This window comes from Phragmites australis, chromosome 23 (genome assembly GCF_958298935.1).
Source record: "Phragmites australis chromosome 23, lpPhrAust1.1, whole genome shotgun sequence".
Taxonomy (NCBI): Eukaryota; Viridiplantae; Streptophyta; class Magnoliopsida; order Poales; family Poaceae; genus Phragmites; species Phragmites australis.
Genome location: NC_084943.1, coordinates 4,671,068 through 4,681,538, shown reverse-complemented (window position 1 = coordinate 4,681,538; position 10,471 = coordinate 4,671,068). Strand labels below are relative to the sequence as shown.

At 53.0% G+C, this 10,471-nt stretch overlaps 1 protein-coding gene across 1 annotated transcript; it reads right to left on the bottom strand.

Moving 5' to 3' along the window:
• Window positions 1-393: 393 nt before the first annotated feature.
• Window positions 394-1,933, bottom strand: LOC133906565 (uncharacterized). The gene has a single exon (XM_062348507.1). It carries the CDS (start codon window positions 1,768-1,770, stop codon window positions 811-813), a length of 960 nt encoding a protein of 319 aa, XP_062204491.1. The 5' UTR covers window positions 1,771-1,933; the 3' UTR covers window positions 394-810.
• Between the last annotated feature and the right edge of the window lie 8,538 nt (window positions 1,934-10,471).

Sequence of the window (10,471 nt, the reverse complement as noted above, 5' to 3'; positions counted from 1 at the left end):
CACCTTCATGCCTAGCAGCAAGGCCAAACACTATCCGGTACCTCTACCTACACACGTACCCGAGGTTAAAAAAGTTTTTTATGACTAAAGGGTAGTATGAGGATTTTACTTCTTTATGTTATTTTATTTCTTTACTTTTGGACTGTCTATTTGAAAAATGTTTCCGAATAGACAGTCTTAACAGGTATTTTGATACTTAGAATGGCAAGTATTTAAAAATAAAGAGTGGTCAAAAGGATCAAGTATTTACAAATAGTGGTAGTAAATTAAGAGATTATTTTTAGATAACAATTCCCCAGCGACAAGAAGCCACCTGTTGGGCGAAACGGATGGCCGAGATCGCGCCACACTAAGATCGGGCGGCAGCAAAACTTTCTGACGGGTCAGCGCGTATTCCGTGAAACGTCAACGACAAGTCTCGAAGCATTTCGGGGAGAATCAAACTTACAAAATTAAATAAAAAAGAAGAGGATGATTCTTTCACGCTGGAGACTGGAGCTTACACATCCAGAAGCATCGATCACTCGCCTAATTTGTTTTCTTACCCTTGCAACTCTCTCTCTCCCCCTTCTAAACTAATCACTAATCTATCTCATAGGTATCCTCGCAAAAAAAAATCTATCCCATAGGTATACTTAATCTGGCTACGACATGATTAATTAAGCTCGACCAGGCTAGTAATACACATACACCGATTCAATCATAACGTAGATCAGTAACAGTAATCATGCATGGTTTGGTTTGGCCGGTCAAATACGTCACCGTCTCTCCGTACGAGGGACACGTACTCGTGAGCTTGAGCTTGGCTGCTTACGGGAAGCCGCCGAGGGTGAGTGCAGCCTGCATATCGAGCCGCCAGAGGTAGCAGCCACCGGCGTCCAGCCGCCACACGTCGCAGGGCGCCACGACGGAGCCGCCGCAGCGGGGGCCCGCGTGCCGGATGACGCGCACGCGGCACGTGAACCCCGCGCAGGTGCCCCACGCCGGGAACGCGCCGGCGAGCCCCGCCCCCGCCTCGTCGCCGTCGTCCGCGGACACAGCCCGCGCGAACGCCGCGTTCATCCACGTCACGCGGCCCCACTGATCGGAGATGAACGCCAGAGCATCGTCGTCCCCGCCGCACGGTGCGCACGCCGCGGTGGCGGCGGACGGCGCCTCGCCGTCGCGCCACGTAGATGACACGGCCTCCACCGTCACCCAAGAAAGCGCCGCCGCCGGATGCGGCGCCCGCGAAGGCACGACCTGTCCACCCACGGTGTGCACGGGTGCCAGAGCAACCACCGGCGCCTGCTGCTCCGACGCTGCAGCAACCTTCTTCACCACCGGCGACACGGGCATGAGCGGCAGCGTGGCCGGCAGCTGCGGCTGCGGCGTAGGCGGAGGCGGCGACGAGTCGACGGACGTTATCCCCGATAAGGACGAGGACCGCGACGACAAAGACTTCTCCTTCTCGCTGTCCTTCCTGTCCCTCACCTCCTGCCCCACCGCCGCAGGCGCAGCGGTCACCGGCGCGACCGTCGCCGCCTTCTTGGGCTTCCGCCCTCTCCTCCCTCCTCCCCTGCCCACGGCCTTCCGCTTCCCCCTCCCCGCCCCCGCGGCCGCCGCCGGTGTCGGCGTCTGCGTCGGCGCAGGAGCCACGGCCGCCGGCTTGGGCGCTATCGGCCGGAACTTGAGCATAATCCTCCCCATCTGCCACGCCATGCCCGCCTGCCCCCTGGCGCCAGCGCCGCCGTACCTCGGCGCGAGGCAGCACCCTCCCTTCCTCTCCATCCCGTCTCCCCTCGTCAACGTACGTCCAAAGCCTAACCGACCCTAGCAAGCACCAGCCACTACCAATTACACTTCCTCCTACTTTCTTGCTACGTGCAGTGAGACGAGATCACCGGGACGCCGGCGACCGGGGTGGGGGAGGAGGGCGCATTAATACTGGGCCGGGGAGGCGGACGGACACGCGTCGGGCCACGTACGTGTCACGCGACCGAGGCGGGCTATCATTGGTTGGCCTCGCGCCAACACGTGGCGCCTCCCCGCAGCGGGAAGCACGTGAAAGGCCGCGACCCGATTGGGCGCGCCGCGCCCTGCCGTGGCGCGCAAAACACGACAAAAATCAAACCCAATTGCGCCCATTTATTCACTGACCTGTGGGTCGCGCAGAGACCTATCCCACTTGCCAGCAAAGGCAGGGCAGCGCGTCCTTGTGGCCCCACCCGTAGAACGCAAGGGAGCTTGAGTCGCTTCGATGACACGAACACAAACGCTTGACCTCACTGACGTGTGGGCCCAATAGCGGTCCTAGTCCAGGTGTAATTCAGATAGGGTGTTGGTCTTTAGTGTGGACGGAGCGGCTGGAGGTAAAAGATCGTGGTGGTCAGTAAGGGTGGCAGGTTTGGACCAATGGGAGCGCGCGGAGTGTGCAGCGTTTTATCGTGAGGACTTCAGGATGGAACACGTATAGCGGTGAAGTGGGGCCCACATGCGACCAGCCGCTGCTTTATCGTCCGGAAAAGACCCGGCCACGAATATTCCACTAGCCCTACCCACTACCCGGCACTTGGTATCCATGGATGGGGCATGGCTCACCGACCTGTGGGACCGCTAGAGTTATACCTGGTCTAGGCCCAAAGATGAGGTTTCTGCTAAACACATACTCCTGCAGATATTTTGTTCTCCCGTTTGTTAGACAAATTGCATCCCAAAATGGGTACCGGTGCTCTCGCCTAAAGATGTCCAAATAGATCGTGTCTACTGGGTCGGTCCGAGGTACGGTACTGTAGGCACGGCTCAGACACGGCACGGTCTGACCACCGATGGGTCGGGCTGGCACTGCACGAGGCCACGGGCCGTGCCTGGGTCGAGCGTGCGGCACGACGGGCTGGCACGGCACGGTCCGGTCGAGTCAGGCCGGCACGGGCACGGCCCAGCCCGGGCCGGTACGACCCGGCACGGCACGTATTTTCTATTATATATATATATTTTTAATTTTTTAGCTATTTTTTATCTATTTTTTATATTTTTATCTATTTTCTATATCTTTTTTATATATATTTTTATTTTTTAATATTTTTTTTATCTATTTCGGCCCGTCAGGCCGACCGGGCCGTCGGGCCGAAATCGTGCTCAGGCTGGTCCGGCACGGCACGATCACCGACGGACCGTGCCGTGGGCCGAGGGGAAGGCACGCGGGTCGGCACGGCACGGCCTGTTACTGTAGATGGGCCGTTTGGGCCGTGCCGAGTCGGGCCTGTGTCGGGCCGGCACGAATGGCCTATTTGGCCATGTTTACTCTCGCCTCGCAAAATTGCAGTGCATTCGCTATCCTAGTGCTCAATGGACTATTACAAGGTAGAAAGTTTTTTTCGTACCATTTAACTTACAAAGTCGAAATCTTTTTCATGTCAAGTTAATAGGTTATTGCGCATCCATTTAGGTTTATATAAGCATATAACAATAGAAGACATGAAAATAGGAATAAATATATACCCAAAATACAAATTATTTAGTGAGATTGAGGAGGAAGAAAAGTATCAATAGTCAATAAACTAGTTGATAGGGGTTAGTGTGGTTTCGCGTGAGAGTATATTGTATCACCATCTCTAGCGGTGACTATAGGATGCAAAATATAATAGTATGACTTGAGTTAGATGTAAGATGGATGTGGTTGTAGAAAAACAAGGTAACATAACTTTTTTTACAGGGCGTGATGATTCTAGATGGTGATGTGGCACGTGGCTCCGTGAATATGATCAACTAACTTATAGCTTAAGACGTCTTAATTTGAGAATCTATTACTAGTTAAAACTTAAGCTTGTGAGATAAATAAAGTGTCGATCCTGTACTACTCTCACCCTACGTTCAATTTATTTGGTAGCTTAATACTTATATTACTCTTAACCACATGCTAGATATACTAATACTGGTATAGCGAGAATCAAGTGGCAGCCCTAGTTTCTATTGTTTAGGCCGTGTGCCGTTGCAAAGTTGCAATGTGGCATGGCATCTTTATCCCTGTCATGCCTGTTGGAAAACCCTGCAGTCCTGCGGGTGCAGCTCGTCGCGTGCGCGAAGCAGACCCCGGTGGGGCGCGGAAGCGGGTACGTGAAGCGACAGCAGGCGGGGCAGGGGTCGCGCGGCGGTGTACGTGGGCGAATGGGAGCGCGCGGGGCGCCATAATTGGCGCGGATAGCGTCTGGCGTCACCGCATCAGTGATGGTGGTGGGGGAGCCGGGAGCCCGAGCCGTCGCTGGGGTCCGCGGCGCCTATCGGAGGGCTCAGGATTGGTCGCGGAGTGCGACCGTTGGGTAGGCAGTACAGTAGGGTAGCGCTGTAGGAATGTACCGTGTACGTAGTGATTCGCCGGGCGAACCCCTCGGCTTTGGTAGAGTTGAACCTACTAGTATAGAAAATTACGGAAGTTAAACCCGTGACATTACCTCTTACAATTTTCTTACTATCTCATCTTACAATTTTAATTAATAGCTATAGGGTAATTTATTTTTAAAATTTTTCTTATCCAAATCTTTGGATGATTATTTGATATATATAGATGGTTTAAAATGAAATCGTTATCAATTATAAAATTATAGATTTTTTTAAGAACTATAATTTTTATATAGAGTTTGTTTCTATTCAAATCCATATAAAAAAATTATGATTTTCTAAAGATAAAATAGCTATCATTATTATTGTCGATTCATAAAACACCAACAGTGATACTCCCCCTACTATTACTGCTAATTCATAATATGAACTAGTAGTAAAGAATTTATTTTCACTGTCGTTTAAGATAAAAAATAGTAGTATTAGTATTGATTCTTAATATGAACTAGCTATGATAACTATTTTCACTGGCGATTTTTTTTCTAATACCGATTTTTACAAAAAACTGACAATAAAATATTATTATTGGTGATTATATCCGAACCAGTAATAATAGGAGGAGGAAAAAATAGTGTTTTTGAAATAGTGAGAGGCAAATGGCACAGGTGTGTGGTGTGGTGCAACTTGACAGCGATGTGATGCTCAATTCAACGAAAAGTGGTTGGGGTACACGTAGGTAACGGTCTAATGCTTCAATTGTTTTGACATCGGGTTCAATTGTCAAGTCTCCTGAGGCAGGTCTAATATAGGAATTTTTTTATATAATATTATCTTAATAAAAAATAAAAATAGTATCTGATCCCATAAAATTAAAAAGATAGAAGTTTATTGTCAATTTAAGAGCTTTCGGTATACAAAATACCGACAAAAAAAATATGGCAACTACATGGTGACAGAAAAACCTAATATTATAGCTTGTCTATATGGACAAGATATGTTGGCATTTAAAATGCCAATAGCTAATTCGGGTATCTCAAATGCCACGGGCGAATCGGCTGGATGCGAAATTAGATACCTAATTTGTAATTTTTTATTAAATTAATGTTGTTCCGATAAAACATCTCCAATATAGTGCCAACGGACTCGAGTTCACATAGAAGAGCTGGACAAAATTATGATTACGTACATATCTTGGTTCTGAATAGGTATATATCAATATATGGCTCCCCTAATATCGTCGAGTAAGCATCATTTACCCATCCCTAGACATGTACACTAATACTGGTGCAACAAGGCTGCTAATACGTACTAATACTGGTATAGCCACCACCAGGTGGTAGCCCTACTTTCTCGATCGCTTCATGCCCACCTTTATGATGTGCCCGTGTATGCCATTTTTTTACCTCGCCTGCTGGACGTTTCGCATGAGTGCAGTTCTAGTGCAGCTGGGCGTGTGCGCGACGCAAACGGAGAGGCCTGGGTCTGGGTGGGGCCGCTTCGGTAGCGGGGACGTGAAGCGATGGCAGGCAGGCAGGCCGGGACCGCACCAGGTGCGCGTACGTGGGCGAATGGGAGCGCGCGAGGCGCCATAAGCGTATCTCCGATGATTAAAAATATCTGGTATGTGAGAGTATATTTTTTAGTATTATAATTAACATGATTTTTTATATTTTACAGGGGAAAGAGAAGCAAGCATTAACTTTGAAACTAAGAGATGAAGAGCTAATATTTGTAAGTTATCTTAGTATTTCTTCTCTACGAAGTATGAAAAATTATAAATAACGAGATTCGCATAAATTTTTAAAAATATATTCTCTTAATTAAGATATAATAGCTATATATATATATATAACTATTGGAAATTCCTAACTATGCGCGGGCTGGATCGTCGGATGTGATAGCGGACGCGGGACCCGTGGCCTCCTCGCCGCTGGGTCCGAATGGCGCCAAAGCTGGCGCGGTCGGGAGAGCTGAGCCATCGCTGGGGCTCGGGATTGTTGGTCGCACCGGCGCACCGCGGGCCTACCCTGTGGTTGGGTTTGGTTGGGTGTCACGTAGAGCAGCGGTTAAAGTTTTTTGAACCTATCCTTTTGCCACATTCACCTTGCTTCAGGTGTTGAGAGGGTGACAACGTATGTATGTGCTTCCTTCGCGAGCGTCTCTACTGTTAGGCGGGGGCGGGAGAGGGTTAGGAGTAGGACTGTAGCTACCTCATTAAGGAATACCTTAGTAGGAGTACCACTTTTGCTTTGATCTGCGGTCACATCGAGTAATTTTCTGGCTTATACCGTAGTCTCGCCTCTTATGCCATTATATATCACCCATGTAGAATATTTTTTTAAAAAAAGCTTTAATTTTTATCACTGTTCTGATTTTTATTACAGGCTATATTAAATACTGGCTCCACCTTGAAACACAGCTAGCAAAGGTGCGAGAGCTAAGGATCGAACCCCCGACTCGTTAATTTGCTCCCCTTAAGCTTACCAACCGAGCATTCGCTCGTTCGCCAAATTGCACGTAGAATATGGATACGTCAAGTTGCTTATTTTTGTTTATACAATAATTATTACTCCCTCTATCCGATCATAAATATAAGTTAGTATAGGCTTCTTCTAAATACATCAAATATAAATCCATCTTAATTCCAATATAATTTGGTAATGGCTAAATAGTGATGGTCACATAAAAGCTGTCAGAACATTAGTGACGGTCCGATAACAACCCGTCACTAATGTGACCGTAGGCTGGGACCTGGCCTAAACCATCAAAAACATTAGTGACAGGTCTATTGACGACTTGTCACTAATGTGACCCTTGACTTCTCAAAGATTAGTTCCTGACAATATGTCCGTAAATTGATGGGTACCTTCGAGTGCAGGGATTAATCACGAGACGAGACAATTGAAGTATACATGTTTGGGCCTTCTATTAGAGTAATACTGTTGGAGGATTTACTCCAGTCGCAGGGATCCCGAGAGACCCCTTTTTAGAGATTCGGCTGGGGGGATGATCCTGAGTATATTCATCGGAGAAATAAATGGGAATGAATGCAACGGCCGGTGGTGGTGGAGATGACCTAGTGCAGAAAGGAGTAAATGCATCAGAATTTAGACAGGTTCGGGCCGCACGGGGGCGTAACACCCTACTCCTGTATGGATACTATAACTGTCCTGAGGAAATCCCTCAAGGATGTTGCTGATTACAAGAATGTTGGTCTATCTAAGAGCCTGGGGCTCTTTGCTCTTCGACCTGCCTAGTGCTGCTCACTTCTCAGCCGTGTTCTTCTTGCACTGTGTTCTTGGCTATGCTTGTAAGTCCTCTCTTTCTTTGGTTGCCCTTGGTTTTTTCTCAGCCTCTTCCTCCGTGTTTTCGTCTCTTTCTCTTCTGTGCCGCCGGCTGCTCTAATACCCGCCGGCAGCAACGCGCCCCGAACGGGAGGGGAGCACGAGTTCCGAGACACTATAAATGAAAAGGGCGTCATCATTTCCTCTGGGCGAAGTGACTGGGGGTGAAAAATAAGCACACACCTGGTCATCCGTCACCATAAATGCCCTGGCAACGGGCGCCGTGGGGAGGGCCCACCGGGCAGCCGCAGAGCGACCCGGCGTGCCTGCCCTGTCTTGTTCCCCTGCCACAGCAGCGCGGCAGTCGGAACGCCTTGGTCCTTACGACGTTATCCTGAGACAGGCCAGATGGCACGGGACGGGACCCGTGCAATTAATAACCCCACGCCTCTCTGCCAGAACGTGGCAGGAACTGACGCTGAGCGCGGCGGGAGCAGTTGGAGGCGACAGGCCACTCATGCTCATTAAATGCGGCCTCGAACCTTTGACTGGTTGACACCTCATCGGTGGGCCCCTCGGGGGCCTCCACCAGGGGACTTTCTGGGTCATCGGGGTACCGAGTGCTCGGGGGCTGTTGCACGCAGCCCCGAGCACTCTCTCCCGGAACTTCCTTTAGTGGGCCCTCGGGATGTTTGGGTGCCCAGGGGCCACTACCGGCGGCCCCGGGCACGTTTCTCCCAGTACTTAGCTCTTCTGGTCATCGAGGGACTAGGGTGCTCGGGGGTCACTGTACACCTCCCCGAGCACTTTCTTCCCGGCACTTGAATTCCGTGGATCATCGGGGAACTGGGGTACTCGGGGGCCACCGACTATGGCCCCGAGCGCCTTCTCCCGGGACTCGCTCTTTCTCACCTCGCGGGAGAGACTCCGCGGGATGGCACCATGTGGCGGATGGCTAGCCTGGCCTCGGGATTCGGGGACCCCCGGTTCCTGATACACTGACACTAGCCCCCGGGCCCATTGGCAGGCAATGGCCCAGAGACTGCGAATGGGCCCTTCGTCACGAACGAGGCCGAAGCCGGCACGGACGCCACGTGGCGAGCTTTCAAAAGGTGGTCCCTCCGGTCCGCGCCTTTGGTACGGCCCAACAAGGAGCCGAACGGACGCATGTCCAAACGACTCCCGAGGCTTGTGACAACGGGATGGGCGACGCGTGATGACGGAGCAGGCGGCACGCGCGGCAGCCTCGCCAATCGAGGAAAATACGCCTGGCAACCGCTGACATCGCACAACCTGTGGGAGACTCGCCTGGCGGTTGCGTCGATAGAGGAGACGTGCTGTGGCAGGAGACGTTTGAATTCCCTAGGGTATAAAAGGAGGAGGGGAGCGAACTGCCCCCTCTTTACTCCATCTCGTGATCCAGCCCCTGCTCTCTTTGCGCTCTTGAGCCCTTAGACTCTCCTTAGGCGATCAGAGCACATTCCCTTCTCCACCGTCCAGATCATCTTCCGCCCCGACGAAATGCCAAGAGAAGGAGGAAGCCGCCGCGACAGGACTCCCGACGGCGTGCTGCCAGAGTCCCGCCTGTCGAACGAGGAGGCGGCGGGGAAGATTCGGAAGTTGTTGGTCCCCGAGGGCCAGCAGGGGGCCTTGGTGGTGACACCGGCGAACTTCCCGCCGGCGACAAACCGCCCGGGGCGCATCGTTCTCTTCACCTCCTTTGTGGCGGCCGGGCTGGTGCCGCCGTTCTCAACGTTCTTCCTCCAGATCCTCGACACCTACGGGATCCAGTTGGTGCATCTCAGCCCCAACTCAGTCGTCATCCTGGAGGTCTTCGCCCACCTCTGCGAGATGTTCGTGGGGGTGCCGCCGTCGATGACGCTCTTCCGGCACTTCTTCGCGCTGCGGCCGGCCGGGAAGAAGAGGGGCTTCTCCACTGCGGACGTCGCTGGCTGCGGGACGGCCTGGGGGAGCAATACATTCCCCAGGTGCTGCGAAGCAAGTGGGAGGAATGGCGGTGCAACTGGTTCTACGTCAACGTCGACCCCCACAACCGTCTGACCCTGCCGGAGGTGGCGGCGGAACCCCAGAAGGCGACCTGGGAGGTGCCACCGCCGATGGACGTGCGGCTGGAGCTGGTCCTCGAGCGCATCGCGTTCCTGCGCGATCCCGGGCTCACTTCGGTGATGGTGGTGGTGGACTTCCAGCGTCGTCGCCTGGCGCCCCTGCGGGAGCGGGCCCAGCCTTGCTGGCTTTACACCGGCCCCGAGGACATCACCCGGACCCAGATCGGCGAGGATTGGGACCTGGGCATGCCGGAGTTGAGGGGCATGCTCCGGGTGGTGACCGGGGTGGATGACCTGAGCCGGGCGGAGCTCCCATGGAAAGAGATGGCTCTCTGCGCCAATCCTGACCGGGTGGCGATTCAGGCGAAACTGCTAGAGTTCGACGCCCAGGGGTTGGTCGACCGGCCGGGGCGCCGGACTCCCGGGACCATCGAGGCCCCCGTGGTGGACGAGGCGGCCGGCGAGGGGGCCGCAAGCGGTCCGGCGTAGACTGGTGGCCCGGGCGCCGCAAGTGGCGAGGCGCAGGCCAGCAGTAGGGCTGCTGCAGGCAGCAGCCACCGCATCGGAGGAGGAGGCACCGCTGGCAGCGGGGCGGAGACGGCGCCGGAGGACCGGGGAAAGCGCCCCCGGCTCTTTATTCCTGTGCCGGAGTCCCTGCCGTCGCCGTTGCCAGGCGAGGGGGGAAACCGGGATGGCCAGTCGTCCAGCGCGGGGCCGTCGGCGGGGGCGGCATCTGCGGTTCTGGAACCGCACTTTGGTCTGCTTGGGCCCGATTTGGCGCCCGCGGACCACGCGGCGGCCCCG

What these genes read in the sequence shown, in the direction of transcription:
- LOC133906565 (XM_062348507.1), bottom strand. Translation starts at nt 1,770, where the DNA reads ATGGAGAGGAAGGGAGGGTGCTGCCTCGCGCCGAGGTACGGCGGCGCT.